General features: G+C 33.6%; 8 protein-coding genes across 11 annotated transcripts; 3 read left to right on the forward strand and 5 right to left on the reverse strand.

The window, feature by feature from the left end:
• Window positions 1-668: 668 nt before the first annotated feature.
• LOC128389419 (insulin-like growth factor 2 mRNA-binding protein 3) lies at window positions 669-4,879 on the reverse strand. 3 transcript variants are annotated; one of them, XM_053349010.1, is made up of 2 exons: window positions 4,687-4,879; window positions 669-3,579 (listed from the first exon to the last, which is right to left on the reverse strand). In XM_053349010.1, exon 2 carries the CDS (start codon window positions 3,135-3,137, stop codon window positions 1,224-1,226), a length of 1,914 nt encoding a protein of 637 aa, XP_053204985.1. In that variant the 5' UTR covers window positions 3,138-3,579; window positions 4,687-4,879; the 3' UTR covers window positions 669-1,223. The 3 variants fall into 3 exon arrangements, with proteins under 3 accessions (XP_053204985.1, XP_053204983.1, XP_053204984.1); XM_053349008.1 differs by having other exon boundaries at window positions 4,332-4,879; XM_053349009.1 differs by having other exon boundaries at window positions 669-3,657; window positions 4,332-4,879.
• Window positions 4,880-7,457: 2,578 nt separating this feature from the next.
• Window positions 7,458-11,672, forward strand: LOC128389499 (ras GTPase-activating protein-binding protein 2-like). Of its 2 annotated transcripts, none has more exons than XM_053349098.1 (5): window positions 7,458-8,003; window positions 8,741-8,924; window positions 9,205-10,076; window positions 10,300-10,774; window positions 10,852-11,672. In XM_053349098.1, the coding sequence occupies exons 1-5, from the start codon at window positions 7,711-7,713 to the stop codon at window positions 11,278-11,280; spliced, it is 2,253 nt and encodes a 750-aa protein (XP_053205073.1). In that variant the 5' UTR covers window positions 7,458-7,710; the 3' UTR covers window positions 11,281-11,672. The 2 variants fall into 2 exon arrangements, with proteins under 2 accessions (XP_053205073.1, XP_053205074.1); XM_053349099.1 differs by having other exon boundaries at window positions 10,303-10,774.
• Window positions 11,673-12,368: 696 nt separating this feature from the next.
• On the reverse strand, window positions 12,369-15,136 carry LOC128389501 (phosphatidylinositol 3,4,5-trisphosphate 3-phosphatase and dual-specificity protein phosphatase PTEN-like). Its single transcript, XM_053349101.1, has 2 exons — window positions 14,995-15,136; window positions 12,369-14,416 (listed from the first exon to the last, which is right to left on the reverse strand). Exons 1-2 carry the CDS (start codon window positions 15,092-15,094, stop codon window positions 12,591-12,593), a joined length of 1,926 nt encoding a protein of 641 aa, XP_053205076.1. The 5' UTR covers window positions 15,095-15,136; the 3' UTR covers window positions 12,369-12,590.
• LOC128389503 (dehydrogenase/reductase SDR family member 7-like) lies at window positions 15,133-16,997 on the reverse strand. The gene is made up of 4 exons (XM_053349103.1): window positions 16,488-16,997; window positions 16,330-16,427; window positions 16,000-16,242; window positions 15,133-15,910 (listed from the first exon to the last, which is right to left on the reverse strand). Exons 1-4 carry the CDS (start codon window positions 16,852-16,854, stop codon window positions 15,575-15,577), a joined length of 1,044 nt encoding a protein of 347 aa, XP_053205078.1. The 5' UTR covers window positions 16,855-16,997; the 3' UTR covers window positions 15,133-15,574.
• Window positions 16,998-17,003: 6 nt separating this feature from the next.
• LOC128389502 (NADPH-dependent diflavin oxidoreductase 1-like) lies at window positions 17,004-19,029 on the forward strand. Its single transcript, XM_053349102.1, has 2 exons — window positions 17,004-18,510; window positions 18,648-19,029. Exons 1-2 carry the CDS (start codon window positions 17,231-17,233, stop codon window positions 18,985-18,987), a joined length of 1,620 nt encoding a protein of 539 aa, XP_053205077.1. The 5' UTR covers window positions 17,004-17,230; the 3' UTR covers window positions 18,988-19,029.
• A 53-nt stretch (window positions 19,030-19,082) lies between these two features.
• Window positions 19,083-19,849, reverse strand: LOC128389539 (uncharacterized). Its single transcript, XM_053349143.1, has 2 exons — window positions 19,411-19,849; window positions 19,083-19,342 (listed from the first exon to the last, which is right to left on the reverse strand). Exons 1-2 carry the CDS (start codon window positions 19,847-19,849, stop codon window positions 19,083-19,085), a joined length of 699 nt encoding a protein of 232 aa, XP_053205118.1.
• Window positions 19,850-21,115: 1,266 nt separating this feature from the next.
• On the reverse strand, window positions 21,116-21,883 carry LOC128389540 (uncharacterized). The gene has a single exon (XM_053349144.1). It carries the CDS (start codon window positions 21,881-21,883, stop codon window positions 21,116-21,118), a length of 768 nt encoding a protein of 255 aa, XP_053205119.1.
• A 652-nt stretch (window positions 21,884-22,535) lies between these two features.
• LOC128389504 (uncharacterized) lies at window positions 22,536-23,779 on the forward strand. The gene is made up of 2 exons (XM_053349105.1): window positions 22,536-22,664; window positions 22,789-23,779. Exon 2 carries the CDS (start codon window positions 22,815-22,817, stop codon window positions 23,622-23,624), a length of 810 nt encoding a protein of 269 aa, XP_053205080.1. The 5' UTR covers window positions 22,536-22,664; window positions 22,789-22,814; the 3' UTR covers window positions 23,625-23,779.
• Window positions 23,780-23,899: the final 120 nt, after the last annotated feature.

Below are 23,899 nucleotides of genomic sequence, written 5' to 3' on the forward strand. Positions count from 1 at the left end.
ATTACATTAACTGAGATTATTAATCACAATTGATTAGAATCATTCAACCTGATTAACAGGAAAATCAAGGGGAAAAAGTTTTAATTACAGAGTAGAAAACAAAATTTTAACTCTTTTTGCCTTTTTGATTACAATTGATAATTTTGTCTTAATTGTTTGGTTTTAGTTTACCAGTTAGAGGTTAGAGTTTAATTGTTGCGGTTTTAATTAATTAATAGGATTGATAATAAATTAACAACGATACATAACGGTTAACCTGGATAATTTGATTAATCTCTTTTTTTTTGCTTTGTTTCAATTATCTTGTTGATTGTAATTGTTGACTGTGTTTAGTTGGTTAATTGTTTGCCTTTTATGGATAACAGACTAAAATTGGATGAACGAACAGCTTTGAAGTCAATTAATTGTAGTTAGTGTAAGTCTTGCATCTAATTGTATAATCAGAATGATAGATTGATTAAGAGTTAACAATATAATAAGTTTTGTTTTTCTTTCAGAGATGTTGATGTTTGGTGTGTATTGGTGATGAAGATGATGTTGGTTTGTGGTAGATGATGATGATTTAAAGATGATTGATGAAGATCAACTTAAACTATTGATAATTAAATAATAACAATTTAGATGTTGGTGTTTAAATCGCGGTAATTGAAATAAAAATTATTAGAAAATTTTAGATTATGTTTTAAATGGTATCAAAAGCATCTTTTAGTTTTATAAGGTGTCCGTGCAATTAGATTAACTTCCTCTAAAGAGGTACATACAGAGAGAGATAGAGAAGAAGATAGAGAGAGAGAGAAGGAGAGAGAAGGGAAAGATAACCGAAAGACAAACTTGGTCAAGAGTTATACATGTTTTCACACAATATAAACTCTGGACCACGCCTTGCCCCGAATACCTTATAGAGGTGACACTCCCAAAAGATTCTCCAACGATTTTTGATCAACACTTTTTTGTTTTGTTTTTGCTTGACCATTGACGATTAGAGAGAAAGAGAGAGAGGGAGAGAGGAAGAGGAAGAGGAAAAAACTCAAAAAAAGAGAGCAAAAAATGGAGGAAGGAGAAGAGAGAGAGAGAGAGAGAGAGAGAGAGAGAGAGAGAGAGAGAGGAAAGAGGAAAAAGAGAGATAGACATATGAGAAAAATTAAGAAACAATATTTAAATTTTTTTTCTTTCTATGTCTCCGTCAATGTAGTTGAATGTTGTTCAATTAGTGTTTTTAATTTTCACACTTGATGACTTGAATTATTCTTCTCTGTAATGTTACCACCGTCACCACCTCCAGCGGTAACGGCAGGTCCACTATCACCACCAGTAGTTGCGTTTTTGTCCGTTCGTTCAACTGTTCGACCTATTCGGTCATTCTTGTCATTTCGATCTCCACCAGTTTCTTTTCTACTATTGGTATATTTTCCTCTATTAACCAAAGCTCGTATTTGCCTTTGAGCGGCTTGTGTGGCAAGAAAATCGCCAATAATGTGGACTGGTGTCTCGTCTGAAGAACTATTTTGTCCCTCTTCGGGTAACTTGATGATTGCATGAGTATAATTTTGAAGCTCGCGAACGGTCACACCTCCTTTACCGATAATACGACCCACTTGGTTCGAAGGAACCATAATTTCCACCTTCAATGCGGCCTCTTGAGGACCAGAAAGTCCCTCGTAACCAACTTTCCTAAATATCATGAACTGAGCTTTCCATTGCGCCTCAGGCGTACCTATTATGGTTACTTTTCTCTCGTTCGTTCTATTATCTGATGTTTGCGATAATGGTGATGGCAGTTGAGAGGAAATTTGGGAGGGAGAGGAAGAGGACGATTGTACAGACGAAGGTGATTGTGATTGTTGTTGAGCTGTTTGTTGCGTCTGTGATTGCGTCTCTGAGGACTGTTGCTGGTTCTGTTCAGATTGAGCCTGTGGCTCTTGGCTTGAAGACAATTGTTGATCATTGGGAGGTGTTTGTCTTGATTTTTCATCTTTAGGAGGCTGAGCAACCTTAATACTTGCACCTGAAGAGTTTATCATATCTCGAATGGTACTACCTCCAGTACCAATTATGGCACCGACAGCGGCATTAGGTATATACAAGTATACAGTTTCCTTGGTTTGCTCTGATGTCAAAGTTGATAAAGGTGATCCACCGGGACCTGGGGCTAATGGCAATTGAGGAGGAGGTGGTGTACCATAAGGCATAACGGGAGGTATGTAAGATGGGCTACCATAGAGACCGTATGATGAGGGCCCAGGTCCGGTTGGAGCAGTTGCTGGATGATGAGGACCTAATGGATGATGATGATGATGATGACCTGGACCACCAGTGTTATGATGATGTCCAGTTCCACCACCACCACCTCCACCAGGACCAGAACCAGGGCCAGAACCTCTTCCATGAGGCGGTGGTGGACCAGTGGGACCAGCAGGATGATAACCATGTGCAGCAGCCGCAGCGGCTGATCCATAAGTTGACATTATTGCCATTGGATGAAGTCCCGGATACATTGGCATTGTCGGTGCCATGGCAGCTAAATCACTCTCATAACTTAATCTCAATTTGTTACTGATCATCTGTTCAGCCGCACAAATCTCTGATAAACGACCACGTATTTCAATAACTCGCTCCATGTTGAAAGAGTTTACATCATGTAAATTGTTTGAAACAGTAATTTTTGTATTGGTCTGTTCCATAATACGTTTGATTGTAGCTCCATTTTTACCAATCACTCGACCAATTAGACTATTATGAGCAAGTATTTTAAGCGGTATCTCTCCTCTATTGGTGTTATCAGATTCTAGTTGCATCACCTCCATAATTTTTTCACAGGCCTTTGAACAATTTTCTGGGCTACCATAAATTGTAATAACTTTTTCCATTGAACCGGAATTTTCTTTTCTGTGTACATCAACTCGAGCTCTAGTTTCCTCTGTAATATAACGAATTGTATTTCCCGATCGTCCAATAATCGCTCCAACCATATCTGATAAAACAAGTATACGTAACGGGAAATCAGAGCGACGAGCACCACCACTACCACTAACACCACCACTTCCACTGGTACCACTGCCACTACCATCCCCACCACCTCTGCCACCACCACCACTTGGATTATTACCAATATTACGGTGGCCACCGGATCCAGGCATAGTTATAAGTTGAATGATTAAGTCTTATTTGTTGATATATATATATTATAATTCACTTGTTGGTTCACAAAGTTAAATTTATATATATTATATATTTATATATAAGTTTGTGTGTATGTTATATATAATACTTTTTTTCTTTCTCTTTTGCACTTTGCTTCAAGTTGATTGGAGGTTTTTGTTGTAGTTAAATATAAATGGATGGTGATCAAGTTGGTCTTTCAAGTTTCAAGAATGACGAATACCTGAAGAGTAATTGTAATGAGATAGAGAAAAAAAGAAAAAAAAAGAAAGGACGTGATCACAATGGCCTGGTAAGCCTTGTTGGGCCCTTGTTACGATGTGATGTTTAATATCCAACGTGGCAAAGCAGCACAAACAGACACCACAGTAACACCAGTAATCAGCAGACAACACAACACAGCCGAGGTAAAAACAAGCGCTTTAAGAGGAGAGAGAGAGAGAGAGAGAGAACAGATAGTGAGTTAGAGAAAGAGAGCCAGAAATGATGATGATGATGCTATTGGTGACGATGAAGAAAAAAAAGAAAGAAAGAAGCAAAAAAAGAAAAGCAGTTAAAACAACTAGTTAACAGCAAAGTTTGAGAAGAAGAAGAAGTTCTGTGTTAACTTTGGCTTGGGTTCCAAAACTAAATGGAGACGAGAAAAAACTAGTATAGAAGTTGGTGGTGGGAAATGAGAAGAGAGAGAAAGAGAAATAGAGAGAGACAGAAGAGCAGAGAAGATTGAAAAAAGAGAGCAAGAAGATAGAGAAAAAGATAGAAGCAAAAGAGAAAGAGAGTATAAAGGGGATGTGGAAAGAGAGAGAGAGAGAGAGAGAGAAAGAGTAAAGAGATTGAGAGATGGAGAAAAAGATGATGATGATGATGGTGATGAAAAAGTAAAGGAGAAAAGATAGAGAGAGAGAGAGAGAGAGAGAGAAACTATTTCGACCTGCGACCTTATGACCTCACGACCTTCTCTCTTTCTATCTCTTCATTCATAAAATCTTTCTCATATTCTGCTCAGTCTCTCTGTTATTCATTCTGAACTCATTCATAAATTTTCAGAGTTTCATTCTTATATTTTTCTCTCTTTCTCTACTCTCTTTCTTTTTCCAAACCTCATCTTCATCTTCACCATCATCTTTTCCCAACGTCAACCTTAACCCAACACAAATATTAATATTACTTACTGTAGAAAATGACGATGGAGATAATATACTAATAATAACAAATCTACACCAGAGAAAAAAATTAAAACGATTAATCCAGAGAGAGAAGAGAAGGAAAAAAAAAGGAAAACAATCAAACCAAAGTCAGAAGACGATGATCAAAAAGGCACCGAATACATCAGCAGTTAAATTACATCTCAGTGTAATTACATCAATTGCTTGTTACCAAACATTCACAATTAAAGGCAATAAGGATTAATTTCCAAAGGCAATCCAATGAGTCCTTTTTCTCTCTCCAACTCTTACCAGCAAGAGAGCGAGAGAAAAAAAAAAAAAAAAACAAAAAAAAAAGAAAAGAAAAAAACTGAAAACCAACCAGAGAGGAAAAACTACCGGCAAAGAAATCGCCCAATACAAATCATATCATTTAAGTGACATGAGGTACAAATTTTGACGAAATCACGATGCAAATAATTAAGTTGAAGGTAAGACAATCAAATTGCGGAATAAAACTAATCAGTAAAACAATTAAAAAACATTAAATCAGGTTAACTATTAAGGGGGAAAGAGAGTGAACAATAAACAATTAATAGAAACACCAACGGGTGAAAACTCTGCCATCTATTGGTTAACCGAAATTCCCATAAGAAAACACTTGAAGCGGGTTAATAGAAAAGGGAAATTAATTACAATTCTGATTGGAATTAATTTTTCGAATGTTATTATTGGATAGAATTTTATTATTTTCGATGATTATGGATCTTTTTTTTTCTGTAGATTTGTATTCTATTTCATGTGAGATTCATTTGATTCTTTTGATTTGCATTCGCAATGAGATTTGATTGTGAAATTTTTGTTTTCATTTCGAAAGAAGAAAATTGAAAACTTATCATCGTATTCGTTTTCTATTTTTCTGAGTTCATGGTGATTTTTTTTTCTCCTTTGTTTCCACTGAACGAACCTAAAGTTAACCAGTTGGGGAGAGAGTAGAGATGGAGAAAAGTCTATGTAAGAGTATTTTTAGGTCTGGTTATCGATTCAATGGAAACTATTTTAGGAAACTTGCTCTGAATCTTCATCGATTCAATGGTGAATCTATTTTTGGAAAGTTGCTCTGAATTTTGCTCTACATTTTCATATCTCTTTCTTTTCTCTTACTTCTCTTTGTCAATCTATTTACACTCTTTCCATTCTTCTATTACTTTTTTTTCTGGGTTAATCATCATTCTTAGTTTTCTTATAACCTAAGCGAAAGTTTCGTTGAGTGAACTCCATTGAGAATCCTTTGTGTGTGTAGTGTGTGTGTGTGTGTGTGTTTATATATACATGTTGTGTATCTCTCTCATTTTCTCCCACCCCCTTGATAATCTTCTCTTTCTTTCCTCTTTCTCCTATCAATCCCTCATCACTCCCTCTCACTTCTCACTCCCAGTTGCTCCATATTGGCTTATTTCAATGAAATCGGAATCTAGGTCAACGAGCTCAGCTGATTTCTACTGACGTCAATGCAGAATCAGAGGAGGAACTCATTTCCAGGTTAAGGTTTTCTTCCTCATCATCTTCCTCATCTTCATCATTGTTATTGCAGCATGGCCTTTCCACCATAGAATATAAATTGTGAACGATTTCTCTCTCTCTCTCTCTCTCTCTCTCTCTCTCTTCCTTTTTGTTTATCTTCTTCTCATCTCTTACCTTACTTTTTTTCTACTCTTTCTTTCCTCTTCCTTCAGAACTTTTTTTTTCATCTTCATCTTTTTTCACAATTACTTTATGTCTTCTCTTCATCATCATCTTCATTTATTATCATCTTTCCACTGGTCTCATGGCCCAGATAGAAATCAGTTTTTTCTTTCCTTATTTATATTTATCTTTTTCCCCTTTTACTTTTTTTCCACTTGATAATTAGAAACTTTTCACTTTTACAGTTTAACTCATTTTCCAAATTGATTATCTAATTGTTGCCAATCGTCTTGAACAATCTGAAAATCATTAATGGTCAACCTTTTCGTCAAATTGTCTTGGTTATTTTCAATTCCAATTCTGTCATTTTTACAGATTCTCAGTTAGTTAATATCATGTATTCACTGAACATTTCAATCATTTATCTAGAAATAAATTGTTCAGTTTGTTTCATTAATTATTATGAAACTTTGATGGTAATTGATATTTGTTGAGATTTTTGTTTTCTTGATTTCATTTTTTACTAATTCTCTGTTTGGGGCTCAATCCAGGATTCAATTGTGATTTAGATTGTGATTAAAAAATTAAGACTTTGTCCATGATTCATTTATCTTTTATCAAATGATTAGTTGATTGTCTTGTTTGAATTTTATTGAAATATGATCGGGATCATGTTGATAATTTAAAGGCAAGATTCTTGGTAATTTAAATTTGAATCCAAATGAATTTAATTTCACTATAATTGGTTAACATAATTACTGATTAATTTTAAACTTCTTGAATCTAATTTCATTTTTAAATATTGATTATCATTACTAATCTATTTGTACACTAATCGGTCATTGATTGTTATCAATTATAAAGTAATTAAAGAATGAGATATGATACTTGACAAATTGTTTTTGTTTATCATTATTAAAAATGATTAATTTGATTGTCAGTTAATTTCATCATTAATTTCAATGTTTATTTTTGAATAAGAAAAATTTTGACAGCAAGTTTACAAATCAAAATCAAAATCGGATTAATTAATTATACTCATTAAAATGATTTACAATCAACAAAAAAAAAATCGCAAGAATATCGTTTAGTAAATTCAATTGTATTCATTGAGGAAATAAATTGTAATCACAATTAACGAATCAGTGTCGTCATCTCTTGGCTTCAAATGAAAGAAATAAATTGTAACCATTTAGAATGGAAGAGAAAAATTAAACAAAAAAAACTCTAATAATTAGCAAAATTAACAATAAACAAAATTAAGAAAATTAGAAAAGATGAAAAAATCAAATTGATACAATTAAAATGAAAATTGTTTTCTTTAATTTCCATCCAAATGATTAATAAACTTTTGGAAAACTAATTTTCGAAAAACGCGCCAGCCAAACGAAAATTGTTCTCTCACATGGAGATGGCGTTAGAATAGCAGAGCTAAAGAAAGAGATGAAATGAAGAGGGAGAGTGAGAGAGAGAGAGAGTAAGAGTGAAGTAAAACTGAATTCATCTAATTTTTTTTAAAAATTTGATTTGTAATTAATTAATTAAATTGTTACTCTTTATCTTGTTTTTTTTCTCTCTCTCTCTTTGTTAATAGTTCTTGACCCTTGTAACATCCTCCTTTTCTTTTCACCTTCCTTTTCCCCTTTAATTTAATCCTAACAAAAATAATCGTGTTTCTATCTTCTTCTTCTCTCACCTTCTCTTCTCTCTCTCTCTCTGTATGTTTCACAAAATGAATACTAAAGTATCCACTGTGTCCTCAAGCGCCTCTTACGCCTCATCAGCGGCCATACCAGTAACCAATGTGTCTCCTGGTGTAACTCCAAATATCACTTCTTCTACTTTCTCACCTCCCTCAACAACATTGTCTACTCTTTCTAATAATAATAATAATACTAATAATGTTGATACGAAAACGACTTCCACACCAGATATTAATCCCCAAGCCATTGGTAGAGCCTTTGTTAGACAATATTATACCATGTTGAACTCCGGCCCGCACATCTTACATAGGTTTGTATTGCTTTCATTTTACTCATGTATTTCTCATCGTTTTTCTTTGCTTCTCTTTAAGGTTGGTTTTTTTACTTTTCTTGTTCCTTCTTTTGTTGTTTTTTTGTTGTTGTTTTACTCCGTTTTTGCTGTTCGAGAAAGTTCGCTTTTAAAAGAGAAGAAGAAGAAAATATATTTTTAATTCCATGTTGGAGGAAACTGCTACTTGTATTCTGAATATTTATATATATTTTTGTTGAGAAATCCGGCAAATGTTTGAGAAATAGAAAGAGAAATGGTAAGAGAGAGAAAGGGGGTGGTTTATTAGAAGAGAGAGAATCTGACAGTGAATAGAGAATAGAATGAAAGAGAGAGAGAAAAGAAACAGATTCAGAGAACATCTTTTTCTCTCTTTTACTCTCTTTCCATACTCTGTCTTCTTTTCTCTCTTGCTCAGTTCACGCACTAACTCTAGGAAAGGAAATGGGTAGCTCGACTCTTCTAACCTGGCAAATTTACTCTCAGCATTTTTTTCTCTTCTCTTTCGGGTTAAATGCTGATTCTATCTCATTAAGCTCTTTCTGTTATTTTAATCTTTTTTTTTCTCTTTTTTGTTTTACATTTTCTATCGCACCCATTTGATTTTTTACCTCTTTTCTCGTCGTCGTTTTTTCCTATCTTTTTTTCATTGGCAAAAATGATGGCGTTACCTCGTGTTGTATCTCTGTTGCTAACCATATTTTTCTTGTCTCCTACAGGTTTTACAGTGATGAATCCGCATTGTTACATGCTGGTTCCAATTCGTCTGAAGACCCACCAAGCGCTGTCTATGGTCAAGAAAATATATATAAGAAAATAATGTCGCTCAATTTCAAGAATTGTCACACTAAAATTATCCATGTTGATAGTCTTGAGACTGTTGGTAATGGTGTAGTCATTCAGGTACATTTCATTTGTATATTCTCTCTTTATTTTGAGTGCTCCACGTTTTTTTTCTTCCTCATCTATTCATATAGAATAGATAACTATATCATCTTATCTCTCCTGCTCTCAGGAAGATAGAAATTAGATAATCTAACATAGGGAACTGTTAATTCGTTTCTCATGTTAATCTACCGATTTATTTTCTTTAATTTGCTATAAATTTTATGTTTTCCATTTTTTTAATCAATACTTTTCCTCATCTTGTCCTTGTTTCTATTTTTTGTTTTCTTCGAATTAGGTTATCGGGGAGCTCTCCAATGATTCACAGCCGATGAGGAGATTTATTCAGACTTTTGTATTGGTTCCTAGATCACAAACCAATTACTATGTAAGAACAGACATATTTCGTTACCAAGATCAAGATGATGATGAAATGTGCGAGGCGGAAATGGTCGATGAAGTAAGCATTGAAAGGACAGAAGTCCAACCCTCGCCAGTCAATCAACAGGTACAACCCCAACCTCAACCTCAACCTCAACCACAGCTACAACCACAACAACTACCACAACAATTACCACAACAACTACCACCACCACCACCACAACAACAACAACAACAACAACAACAACAACCAACACCACAACCAATTCTTCAACATCAACCTCAATTGGCTACTCCAGCTGCCCCCGCTGTTGTTACTGAGCACTTTAACAGTGCGGTCATCGCCGATAACGTGACTAGCAGTTGTCCGACTAATGAAGTACCCAAGTATCCTGAACTTAATATCAATGGTAATATTAATGAAGTAACCCATATCGAAGAGACTGTTGAAATACCTGTTGTAGAAACTATCGTAGTGGAAAAGACTAAAATCGATTCACCAGTTGGTAATAACATTGATGAAGGTTATAATGAAGGAGAAGATCGTCTTGCTAATGATAGCTCCGGGTCACATGGCTCAGAGGAGCAAAATTATGAAGCTACTCAAGAAGAGAGTGGAAACTCAAACGAGCCTAAGACCTATGCAAATATGGTCAGTAAGAATCCTGGAAGTACGACCAGTATCCTCCATTCACCACCTTTTTCATCAACTAATAATACGGTGGTTAAGCCTATCGATGGAAATAATGTCGCAGTTAATGTTCCAACTTTTAACAAGAATAAGCATTCGTAAGTGTCTCATAAATCCATTGATCTTTTTCAATTAACAAACAACCCCAATGATCTAACATGATGAACTATTAAAAATTCAGACTTGCCCTATCTGAATTATTATGAGCGATACCTCCTTTAATATATAAATCTGATGATCTCATTGAGTCCAAAAATGAGATGAGTAAATGGTGTTTTACATGTGATTAAAAATTGTTTTTTCTTTATATTTCTCTTTCAGTAGGTCTTCTAACGATAAGAATGTAGACAATACCCAATCAACTGGTCCCTCCGTGACACCTCTGCCTACAACTAATCATCAAGTTAGCAATATTTCTAATGCTAGTAAGCCTCTCACTTCAAATAATCAAAGAGAGTCTAAAAATCGTGGGTCTCGAGGTGAGCAAGGAAGGAAAGCTCGTAATGAGAATAGGGAAATAACTCCTTCAGGAGCGGAAAATGATACGACCCAAGGAGGAGATTCAAGTGGTGATTTCAGTGTACGTAAGCAACAGTTCTCAGATGAGCAGCAAGTGTTTGTGGGTAATCTTCTTCAAGATATTACGGAAGATCAACTTCGTAATTTCTTCTCGAAGTATGGTAACATTATCGACGTAAGGATAAATAGAACAAACCAAAAGCAAGGACGAACTCCAAACTACGGATTCGTCACTTTCGATGATCCGTCTATTGTAAAGAAAATTCTTTCTATGAAAGTAAGTCCTCATTTATTTCCCAAAGGTTAAACTTTTTTTCTACTCAATATTAATCTTAATTCTTCTCTCCTTTTCAGCCAATATATTTTGACGACCATCGCTTCAACGTGGAAGAGAAAAGGTCACAAGCTAATCGAGGAACTGGGAACAACAACAACAACAACAATAATAATAACAATAATAATAATAATAACAATAACAACAATACCAATAGAAGTGGTTCTAGTGGTGTTCAGGGAGCTAATCAAGGACGATCAATGAATAATTCAAATTCATCTGGTTCTCGAAATCAATCAGGAATACGTAGAGACCGAGGTGATCGAGGAGACAGGGGAGGTGATCGAGAACGAGATCGAGGTAGAGATAGAGATCGTTCTGATGTTAATAATTTAAAAGATCGTGATCAGGACAGAGATAGAGACAGGGAACGTGAACGTAAACAAATTAATTCATCCAATCGTAAAACGAAAGGACAATTAGGTTTAAAAAGCAACTTGATGCCATGAAGACAAAAGCAAAACAAAAATGAAACAAAATATGATTAAATCTTATCTTTATTTGTGATGAAAACAAAAAAACATTTTCAAAAAAAAAGCTTCTTCATCGTCAAGATCTTATTTTGACCTTATCTTTGAAATTGTCATAAAATCATCAATTAAGGGTCAATTTATATTGACGCTCCCTCATTGACAATTGTTTCTAGAAAAGGAGGAAAAGTTTTTACTCCTTTTGTTTCCGGAGTCAACGATCACAGAATTATTTATCCTTTTTGGATAAGGAAAAACAATTCTGCATGTAATTAACACGAAAAGACAAGAGATATGGATAATTAATAAAAAGAATCAGAATCCATTGAGGAAGATCAAACTTCCAATCTATTATATTAAGATGCTTTAAATTTTAGTCTATAAATATTATATTTAAATTCTGTAAAACCAATTGAAAATTAGAATTTATATCAATTCTAAAGAAAAATTTCTCATACTTTTACCATGTGTTCTCATGTGTTATTGAGCCATTTCATTAGAACGGCTCAGTCACTTGTTCTTCCAACTGGCTTTCCATTTCCACGCCTTCGTTCATTTCTCTCTTGCGATTTTCTCTTTCCTTTCCCTCTCTTTTTCTCTCTAACAACCAGAGCCAGTCGAAAGATCCCCTCACCAAATCGACTAACGAAGCTGAATTAATGATGCAAATCGGCTAATTCAAGGCTTCTAATTAAAGTTTCTCTCTCTCTCTCTCTTCTAGGTACTTACCTTACATTCAATTGATTTAATAGAAAACTTGATTTGGGCATGAATATGAATATAGATTATCATTCTTATGATATATTAGATAATTTGATCCAATTTGTTGAACGTGAATATCCGGGACAATAGAGTAAAATAATTATTTCGACAAACAAAATTAATCACAATTCTCTTCCTGTCATAATTTTGTTGTCATGAGGTTTTCCTCTTTGGATAAGGAAACGCTTTCACAGGCAAGAATTTTAAATTTTACCAAATTAACTGTGATAATAAACTTTTTTTTTTTGGTTAAAGAACAAAAAGTAATTAAGTCAATTTCTTATGTATCTCTTAATTGTCAAAAATTGAGTTAATATAATAATAATATTATTATTATTGAGAAAAAAAAAAAAAAATCTCACAATTTAAAAGGTTTTGTTTTGTTTGTTGTTTTGCACAAAAAGGAAACTAAATAAATTGTTTCACAATTAACTTTTCTGCATTTTCTTTCTCTCGGTGGGATGATGATGATGATCTCCACTGATGTAATTTTATGCAAAACTTATTTTTAATTAATATTTTGACATTTACATCGAGAATTTGATACTAACTTGGAAATCAGGATTGGTACTTTTACTTAATTTATCCAAGTCTTCTTTCTTAAGATTTAAAGTAAACTCTTCTTGAAGAGTTAATTCACTTTTATTTGAACCAGAGAGTGAGTTTTTCCTGGGGTCGATAATAGAAGATGAGTTGAATGATGAAGATGAGTTATTATAAATCAATGGTTTTCCTTTGTTTGCTGTTGGTTGTTGTTGTTGTTGTTGTTGTTGGATTTGTTGTTGGGATTGTTGGGCTTGTGTTTGGGTTGGTAATTGTAGTTGGTTCTGGTGTTGGTTTTGCTGTTGGTGATTTTGTGATTGTTGTAATGGTAGTGAAGAGGATTGATCTGAAATCGATTTGAATGAGATCCCATTCACTTTGGGTATTGTTGTAACACAGTTATAATTGGAAGTAAGATTTGATGAAGGTGATATGCAAATTGTACCATTACTATTGATGTGATGATGGAGAATATGATGATTATGGTGATGATGAGAGGAAGCACTTGATGATTTATTGTTCTCATCGTGAGGTGTTGAGTTCTCAGAATTATTAAGCATCATTACGTATGAATTTGTGGTTGATCGAGACCTCAATCTATGGGAAGAGGTGGTATTGGTTGAAGAAGAAGATGGCGAAGAGGGTGATGAAGATGTTACCTTAAATTTACCTGGAATTTTACCATTATTATTATTGGTTACAACTACAAGTGAAGATACTGATGTTACAACTCCTGGATTGCCAAAAGTGTTACTAGAATCGGTTGACAACGGGATGGGTACAGGTTTAGACATAAAGTGGTTAAGTGGATTAAAGGTTGATTTAATATTATCTAGGATTGTAGTTGTTGCCAATGGTTGTTGTTGTTGTTGTTGTGTCTGATTTACTAATGGTGCTGATGGTGGGGATTGTTGGTGTTGGTGTTGTGTTAAAGTAGTGGTAGTAAGATTGTTGGATGTTGGTGATAATAGAGTTGATGATGAGATTGATGATGGTAATGTGGATGAAGTAGAAGATGATGATTCTAATTTAACAAAAAAAGTATTGAACCAAAAAGTAAACATTCTATCTCCTTTCACTTTGTTATGATTTGCACTAAAATCAATTTTACCATTGTAAACTTCCACTTTAATGTCACCATTTAATCTTACGGGAGAATGAAATTCAGTATAAATTCCAGTATCTTGCCATCGTCTCCATACTAAACATCCTTTGAAAACGATTTCTTTACCTTCCCAAATTACAACCGATGGGACTAAATTTGTTTTAAGGGAAAGTGGCATAGGATCCATACGAATACAACGAATGTAAAGTGGAATCTTCATATAGTCAAGACCACTTTTGACTAGCCTTTCATAATAGTGAACATACCGACGTTGACTTGGTATTGTAACACCTCGCCTATTATGAGTTCGCTTTTCAGCATAAAGGTTTAACGCTGAATCGGCATCCATATCTTTATTGGTGTGAAGGATGTAAGCACAAACCATTACACCGGTGCGACCTTTTCCTGCTTTACAATGGATGGCGGCCACATTACGAGAATCTTGTTTTAACCAACGGTAAACATCTTGGCAAAATGGTTTAATTAATTCAAAAGGAGGTGGATTATGATCATCAATTGGAAAAACAGAAACTCGATTGTGAAACTTTGAATGATCGTAACTCCTCTCGGAGCAAAGGTTGTAGATAAAATAATGATCCTTGTGTTTGGCTTCCATAAATTTAACTACATCTTCAATGTTATTACGAAAAACACGTTCAAGCCTTTCGGCTGGAAATCCCATTGCAATTAAATTAGGTAGGATATCTAAAGATAAAGAAAGAGACACAAGAGAGAGAGAGACCAAGTATATGAGATGAAGAGAGGGAAAGAAAAAAAGAGAGAAAATTAAGAAACATGAGGAATAGATGAAACAAGAGGGTTGATTAGGAGAAGGAGAGAGAACAAGCAACAAAGAGAGAGAGAGAGAGAGAGAGAGATTAAAGCAAATGTATACACGGGAAAAAGCGAATACAAGAGAGAATTTGAAAAGGTGCTAAAAAAATTGGTTAATAAACACATTCAGCAGAAAAGGAAGGTTACAAGAGAAAAAGAAAACAAGATCGGCAAGAAAAAAAAAGGATAAAAAAATTGGAAGAAAAGAAAAATTGAACAGGTAGGCCAAGCATGCATATTCCATTGAGTGTTAATGGGAATTGAACGTCAAGAGAGAACAATTTGTATTGGCGATAGAGTAAAAGTAATGGAAAATTAATGAATTACCAGAGTATTTTAAGAAAAAGAGGCGAATGAAAGACAGACTATTATAACAATGGGAAAAAAAGAATAGAAGAAACAAAAAGAAAGGAAAGAAAGAGAAAGGTAAATAGTAAATAAATAATTACATGAAAGATCCAAGTCAAATCCATTTGCCTGGTAACGCTTTTTTTTCTTGCTCACAATTGTTTTCAGCGTTGAAGTCATCATTGAAAAGGTGAAAATCATCCAAAGATTAAACCATTAAGAATAACTAATCAACATGGTAAGTGGTGAATTAAATGTTTTATTATTTTTATTAACAAAAAAAAAGAGAAAATCAACTAAATTTAATTAGAAACAAAGTGAATCAAATGACTCCAATTGCTCAAAGCTGAGCTTATGCTTCTGACAACAGCTGAGGAACAGCGCCTTCTATTTACTCATTTACTCTAGCGGTTCATTTGATGATAATCCTTTCTGGGGAAAGGGTTTTAATTGTTACTTTTGTTTGATTGTAATTAGAGATTGATTGGTGATTTCTTTGGGTTTCGGTTTGGTTTTTGTGTCTCTTTCATCGGTCACCATTTGGATGGACTTGTTTTTGTTGGTTCGTTGGTTCGTTTGGTTTGTTTGGTTTTTGTTTCAAATTGGTTTTGTTTTTGTTGGTGTTTATTGTTTATTGTTTAGGGGTTTGGATTTGGGTTTGAGTTTTGTTGGTTTGTTTGGTTAATTGTCACGAGATTGTGATAATTTATTTGCCATTGGTATTAACCAACGTTTACTTAAAGTGGGAAAATATTGGTGAGCATAACAGTACCAAAGAAATGGTTGTATTGTTATCCAGCTTTCTTCAAGTTGTAATTCTATTGCGATTAACATTAATTTCCCGTGTCGATTTGGATCCATTCGGCTTGAATTTTCTGGTAAAATTATTCCCAAAGGTTGACCGTAAACTCCTGTGTAAGAGACAGTCGATATTTCCGTTTTAACTGGACCACTACAGATCATTGTTACCTTGATTCCTTTAGATGCCGCTTCGTACCTAAGACATTCATAGTAACCCTAATGAAAGGGACAAAAAAAATAAGGAGAAGGTGGAAAAATTTTACAAATTGAATCGCTATTTATCAACAATTAAGGCTGTCATTTACATGTAAAGCGTGTTTAGATGCGGTGTATGAGGCACATTCGGGTAGGGCAGCTTTACCGACGATACTACTGGTCACTACTACATGTCCGGCCAAATTTTTCGAGTACCAATGTTTAACAAGTAATCGTGTTAAACTGACCCCACCGAAGACATTGTTTTCAAATAGATCTTGATCAACCCTTGATTCAATTAACTCGAATCGAGATCGCTGACTAGTACCGGCATTGTTAACAAATATATCGACCTGAAGGAAAATTGGATAACAATTAACAATCAATTACTTCGGTAATCAATGATCAAATCAAACAAAAGTACAAAGGTAACAACCTACATTTCCAAATTTTTCCAATATTAAATTTAAAGCGGGCTGATGAGCTTCTCGATCCCTCAGATCAAATTTAACCACGAGAATATCATTCTCGTGGCAACCTTAACGAGAAAAAGAGAATACAATTTAAGAATCTAATTACAATTAAGAATTGAAATTACCTTTTAATTGTAGGTTTTTCTTGACTCTTTCAAGTCGATTGTCATTCCGTCCAGAGATGATCAATTTAACTCCAAATTGGGCCAATTGGTAGGCCAAAGCCTCACCAATTCCGCTCGAAGCTCCAGTAATCCAAATTATCTTACCAGGAATTGATAAATTTCCTGATTGAAAGTAATCAAAATAAATCTCATTAAATCGTAAACTTAAATCACAATCTAAACATTTAATAAAATGGAAACAAAATATTGTCACAATCAAAACAATTAACAAAACAAAACATTGGAAAATTAAAGATTCCCAATCAGCTAAATTAAAAGTAATTATATTTTTCTGGAAAGATAAGTTAATCAAAGATTTGTAATCCATTAATTAACAAAATTCACGACAATTAAAACAAGAAAAAAGAAATTAACTAATCAGATGAAAGAACAAAAAAAAAATGAGAAAATCGGTTAACCAGCTGATCGATTCATTTGAGACAAAGTGTAAACAAAAAAAAGATGAGTAACATTAATTGTTAGATTTTAACAATTAACAAATTGATCTCTTCAAATTTAAATCTCATTGATTTCTTTTAATTGTCTTCCATAATTACTCAACATTATTTTACTTCGATTGTTATTAGCAAATTTGTTAATAGAAATCAAAGTGTTTCTAATTTTCTCCTTTTCCTAGTTGCCCTTTAATCTTGTGAAAAATTGATTGTTTACAATTTGGAATTGATTTAAATTGCTGTGTTACGATGGTCGCTAATCGTTTGTTAATTTTATACGCTGGTGAAACTGGTAATTGTGAAGATGTAGCCAAGATAATTTACCGACAATCAAAGGATCGTGGGTTAACCGTTGCGGTGATGAGCATTTCTGATTACCAGAGTGATAATCTAATCAATGAGCCGTTTGTCCTGTTTATTTGTTCAACTACTGGTCAAGGGAACGAGCCAACACCTTTAAAGTCCTTTTGGTCATTTATTATGAGACGTAGTTTGCCCTCTAATTATCTTAATCATCTATCAACAACAGTAATTGGTTTAGGTGATTCATCTTACATTAAATACAATGTGGTTGGTAAAAAGCTGTACAAAAGGTTACAATCACTTGGAGCAAATATGATTACTGATTTAGTTTTAGGTGATGATCAACATGATTTAGGTTTATGGGCCTCGATTGACCCTTGGTTGACCAATTTTTGGAACCTAATTGGAAACCTAATGACAGTACCGATAGAAATCAAGGGAAATGTTGAAAATAATCGAGTTCCATTTAAATCAAGCTTCCAAGTGTCAATTGTTGACGATGGACAATTTAACTTGGATCCATTGGAAGAGCAAATTGGATCAATTATCTCAAATGAAAGAGTTACTTCAACTGACCATTTCCAAGAAGTTCGTTTCATACGAATTGACCTTAATGGTCAGGAAAAATTAAACTACTCTCCTGGAGATGTGGCCTTGATTCAAGGAGAAAACTTTCCCGATGAAGTTGATTCTTTCTTGCAATTACTTAATTTGGATGGAAATTTACTAATTCAATGTCAACGAGTTGATGAAGATTTCATTGAATCTGATGGTTACAATTATCTACCTAGACAATTACATGTTAGAACTTTGGTATCAAAATATTTAGACATTCATTCGGTTCCTAAAAGATCATTTTTCGATCTTATTTGGAAATTTAGTCCCGATGAGACGGAGAGACAAAAACTTAAAGAATTCGCTTCCACTGAGGGTCAACAAGATCTTTACAATTATTGTCACAAACCGAAGCGAAATATCCTTGAGGTTTTATCCGATTTTCCTCATACCTGTTCGAAGATTCCCTTGGACAATCTTCTTGATCTTATTCCGTGTATTCGACCTCGAGCCTTTTCTATTGCTTCTTCATTGTCAATGTACCCAAATGAGCTTCACCTTCTAGTGGCTGTTGTTCAATATCGAACCAAACTTCGTAAACCAAGGCTTGGACTATGTTCAAATTATTTGGCTCGAATTGGTAAAGGAGATGCAATCAATTTAACTATTAGGTCTGGAGATTTTAAAATACCTTCAATCGATCCGTTGATTATGATTGGACCTGGAACTGGATCGCTCCGTTCCGATCGATAATCCAACAGAGAGTGGTTGATAATATTTTCGATAATATTTTATTCTTTGGCTGTAGATTTAGTAAATTTGATTACTATTTCAAAGACGAATGGATTAACTATCAGGCCTCTGGTCATTTAAAAGTGTTCACTGCATTTTCCCGAGATAATCCTGATAAAAAGTACTACGTTCAAGATGAAATGATCGCTAATCAATCAACACTAATTGAATTTATGTTTGAAAAAAAATGTACAATCCTAATTGCTGGAAGTTCAAATCAAATGCCTGATGATGTTCGTAATTGTATCAAACAAATTATCCTCAATGGAAACGATCAATTGACCAAAGAAGAAGTGGAAAAGTTCATTAGTAAACTCGAATCGACTCGAAAAATTCAATATGAGTGTTGGTCATGATAAAGATTCAATAAAATGAGCGACAATTTTTTTAATCTTTCATATTTTAATAAGAAATTTTTAGTCAATCAAGAAATCGACGAAACAATTGTAATTTAATAAGCATGGATAACGACTGTAGGATCAATGGCCATTTTCACGACAGTTCTCCAACCCTTTTCGTCGGGAATAATGTTGAGAATTGCGTCTTTACCCTCATAATCAATGTAATCATCGTCATCGTCATTGTAGGTGATTGGATTTTTGTTCAATGAGTAAGGGTATCGTTTCTTTAGCCTTAGGGCATAATCGCGAGGGAAATAAAATTGACCAATGAAAGTAACTCGATCAACATCAGTCTCATTTTCTGGATAAACTTCAATGTGGGTGTGCATCGTACGACCAGGATACCAACCAGGATGATCGTTTTAAAGGTCACAATACCGTTTTTATCGGTTATTTGGTGACCTCGAAGTGATCGAGATGAATCAATAGTTTTAATTCTGAGCTCACCATGGGTATTGTAATCGGATTCATTGATTCCAGAATAGTTACCGGTGGCATTAGCTGACCAAATGTGAACATAGAGACCAGATAAAGGTGAACAGTCTCGAGAATCGGTTAATTGAACAGTTAATTCAAGAGGAATTCCAGGCTGACCATCAACAAGATCAGATCGAAGTGGATTATCGGGTACATAGAAAGGTCCTTCGTCTGAGAACGGGGCTAAAATACAAGTATGCTGATTAGCCGCTCGACCAAATTTAGCACAATTAACGATCGTCTTGTTGTGAGCCAATCTACTTCCTCGTCTTGGTGAATCGGCCAAAGATAAACCCAAATAACACGAAATCAACAAAACAGAAACAATTAATTTCACCATTTTAATTACTTTAATTGGTTTCACTTTGATTATTACAATTTATTTAGATACAAACTCTTTGTTACATTTAGCTTATATACTAATTTTGTTCCAAGTCCTTACACAATATTATCTCTGCTTCTCCCTCAACAATCAGATTAATTGTTATAAAATTAACTGTTTTAATTGTTCAATTTGTCCTAAGAGTCAGTTTAACATGATTAACTAATCAATTATGGTTGTATTTCTTCATCTATTGTTTCCAACTGATCACAATCAAATCGTGGGTGCAAATGGGATCAAATTGATCACATTTTATTAATAATTGACTTCGAGGCTCAAATTGTTTTTTATGTCGTTTGAAATTTAGAAAACTTTTTAATTTTCTGTTATTCAAATGTTTCATCAAGTTTTGAGAATAACAATTAACTAATTGGCCATTTCGAGTGGAGACTAGCCCTTTGTTTCCAGCAATCAGTTAATCGAGATGCAAATTTCTCTCAGACCATTGCTCAGTGTTTGTGAAAGGTTACAAACCAATACAATTTATCGGTCCATCGTTTTTAATTGTTGCTAAATTTAATTCACAAAATTTGTGACTGATTGTTTTTGTATGGAATTGATTAAAGTCACTGATTAAATTTAATAATCCTTTCTTGTACTCAAAATTAGTTGCTACAAGATCAAAGTTCTCGATTTAAATTTTAGATTATTTTTATTATTAATAGTTAGTAATTTAATACATTAAACTAATCGTTTAAAAGTTAATTGTTCAAATTGGTCAATATAATCCAAATTATCTTACCAGAAATCGATAAATTTCCTGATTGAAAGTAATCAAAATCAATTTCATTAATTTCAAAGTTCAAACATAAAAAATGAGTAACAATAATTTTTAGATTTTAACAATTAACAAATTGATCTCTTTTAATTTAAATCTCATTGATTTTTATTAATTATCGCTCTTAATTACTCAACATTATCTTGTTCTAGTTATTATTAGTAAATTTGTTTAATGAAATCAAAGTCTTTTCAATTTAAAATATTCTCTCTTTTCTCTAGTTAATCTTGAGAAAAGTTGATTGATTACAATTAGAACCGAAGTAAATTGTTAATTGTTATGACAATATTTCAATAATATCAGTTTGGAAATACACACAATTGATTTTCAGTTCATCGCGAAAGATTCAATGTTAATTCAATGAAACCGAAATAATAAAAGAATCAAGAGAAATCAAACTTTCAGTTGGAATCAAATTTATTTATAATCAAGACAATTAATTGCAATTAAAAGGCATGGATAATGACTGTTGGATCAATGGCCATTGTGAAGAAAGTCCTCCAACCCTTTTCGTCGGGAACAATGTTAAGAATTGTATCTTTACCACCGGCGTTAACATAATCATCATCGTCGTTATTAACTGTGATTGGATTTTTATTCAATGAGTAAGGATATTGTTTCTTTAGCCTTAGGGCATAATCGCGAGGGAAATAAAATTGACCAATGAAAGTAACTCGATCAACATCAGTCTCGTTTTCTGGATAAACTTCAATGTGGGTGTGCATCGTACGACCAGGATACCAACCAGGGATGATCGTTTTAAAGGTCACAATACCGTTTTTATCGGTTATTTGGTGACCTCGAAGTGATCGGGATGCATAGACAGTTTTGACTCTAAGCTCACCGGGTGTGTCAAAATCGGACTCATTAACACCAGAATAGTTACCGGTGGCATTAGCTGACCAAATGTGAACATAGAGACCAGATAAAGGGGAACAGTCTCGAGAATCGGTCAATTGGATGGTCAGTTCGAGTGGAATTCCTGGTTCACCATCGATAGTGTCCGATCGAAGTGGATTATCGGGTACATAGAAAGGACCTTCTTCCGCGAATGGGGCTAAAACGCAAGTATGTTGATTAGCCGCTCGACCAAATTTAGCACAATTAACGATCGTCTTGTTGTGGGACAGGATTCGTCCTCGTCTCGGTGAATCGGCCAAAGATAAGCCCAAGTAACAAGAAATCAACAGAACAGCAACAATTAGTTTAACCATTTTTACTAAATTAAATTGCTCGTTTTACTTTAGATAATAACAGTTTACTCAAATAATAAAAACTCTGTAACAATTTAGTATTTATATGATTCGCTTTTCATTTATAATCAAGAAAATTTCGCCTCCTGATCAGATTAATTGTTACTCTTTTCACTTTCCGTACAATTTGTAATAAAAGATAATGTTGTAACAATTAGATTAATCGTTATTATATTTTGCCAGAAATCAACAATTTCCAATCAATTTTTAGATATTTCAATTGATTAAAATAACAATTCCAAGGTAAATCATAAGTTTACCAGTTAGTTAATTGTTCAATTATCATATCACTGTTCATATTGTATTTTTATCATAACAGTAACTCAATAATTAACTCATGATTACTAAATTAGCGTTCAGGAAAAAATATATTACCTTTTATTAGCTAATTGTTGAATTTAAAAGTTTATCAAATTTTCTTGCAATTACCAATTGATTAATTGTCATAATTTGTACTTTTCTGCCTGTAACATGTTAAACTAATTGAAGATGAGTCAATTATTAGTTGTATTGAGTTTTGGAAAAGTTAATCGTTTGTAATATTTCAAATTCTAAACACAACAATTAAATTAAATGTGAATTGGTGGAAACCAAATTTACCGCTTTTCTTTTCCATTGAAAAATTCACATTGTTGATCATCTGTTTGTGTCTCTGGACTCACATCGTAATTAGTAAATTGTTGTTTAAATGTGCCTTAAATGTTTATTTGTTTATATGTAACATAAGAATTTGATTTAATTAGTAAGTAATTAATGTTCATCTCAATTCAATGATAAGATTTGTCCATTTGTTTCCGATGAATTTTTCATCTGATGAAATTTTGAATGAAAAATTGACTTTGTTTTTGTTTTTGTTTATCTTTTAGATTTGATTTTTGGTTCAACTTAGATTATGAATTTCATTAAATTAACGTTTCAAACTGTCTTAAAAAATGAATCGATTATCAAGACAATTATCTCACCTCAATTGCGATTCTTCCAATCGTCTCAAAGTTTGTTATTTGCTCAAAATAGTAAAACTCAATCATCAGAAACTATCCGATTATATGATGAAAATGGTAAAGTGATTGGACATAAGACTAAACAAGAAGCCGAAACAATCGCTAAAAAGAATGGATTTGCCTTGGTGGCTATGGAAATTCTAGGAAAACCCAAATTTCCCGAATATCAGCTGAAACCCCGACATAAAGCGTTTTCAATGGAAGATGAGACGAAAGATGATACAACAATCAAATCAACCGATAATCAGAACGCTAAAGAGTCAAAGAAAACACCAAATACAAGTAAAGATATTAAAAGGATAACCTTTGAAACTTCAATCGCCTCCAATGATCTTAAGATAAAAATGGATCAAATTAACCGTTGGATTGACAAGGGCAAAGAGATTCACATAACAATCGCTGGGTCTCGTAGTGTACCACTGGACACATTTTCCTCTCGAATTTCCCCCATGTTTTCAAAAGATGTCCGATTCTTGGTGAATAAACAAAAAGGCAACAATATAAAAATGATCGTCGACAAAAAGCCGATGAAAGATTCATCTCCAACCGATCAACCCGAAGATGAACCTGATGATGAACCTGCAAATCGTAAACAAGATTCATCTAATGAACCGAAAAATGATCTTACCAGTGATGAATATCTGTTAACAGATGAAGCTGAATTCGAGAAATTTTTGAAAAAGGGCAAAAAATTAAAGTAAAATTAGAGAAGAAGAAAAAACAATTGTAATAATTATAAGAATTGGAGACGATTTTGTTTTCGGATGGAAACAATAATTTACTTGAACAACGGAACATTCAACTTTAATTTATTAACAGTGATAAAAGATGAAACATATTGATTGTTGATTATAAAGGTGTCATAATATCATGACTAATTTTCACTTGATTAATTTCATTTCGATAACTCTGGTGTAGGCTCCTTTCAACATCTCCGATATTTGTGGTAAACTTGATTTAACAGCGGCCTGAAGCT

This window comes from Panonychus citri, unplaced genomic scaffold (assembly GCF_014898815.1).
Source record: "Panonychus citri isolate SS breed McGregor unplaced genomic scaffold, ASM1489881v1 Contig00108, whole genome shotgun sequence".
In the NCBI taxonomy this organism is placed as follows: Eukaryota; Metazoa; Arthropoda; class Arachnida; order Trombidiformes; family Tetranychidae; genus Panonychus; species Panonychus citri.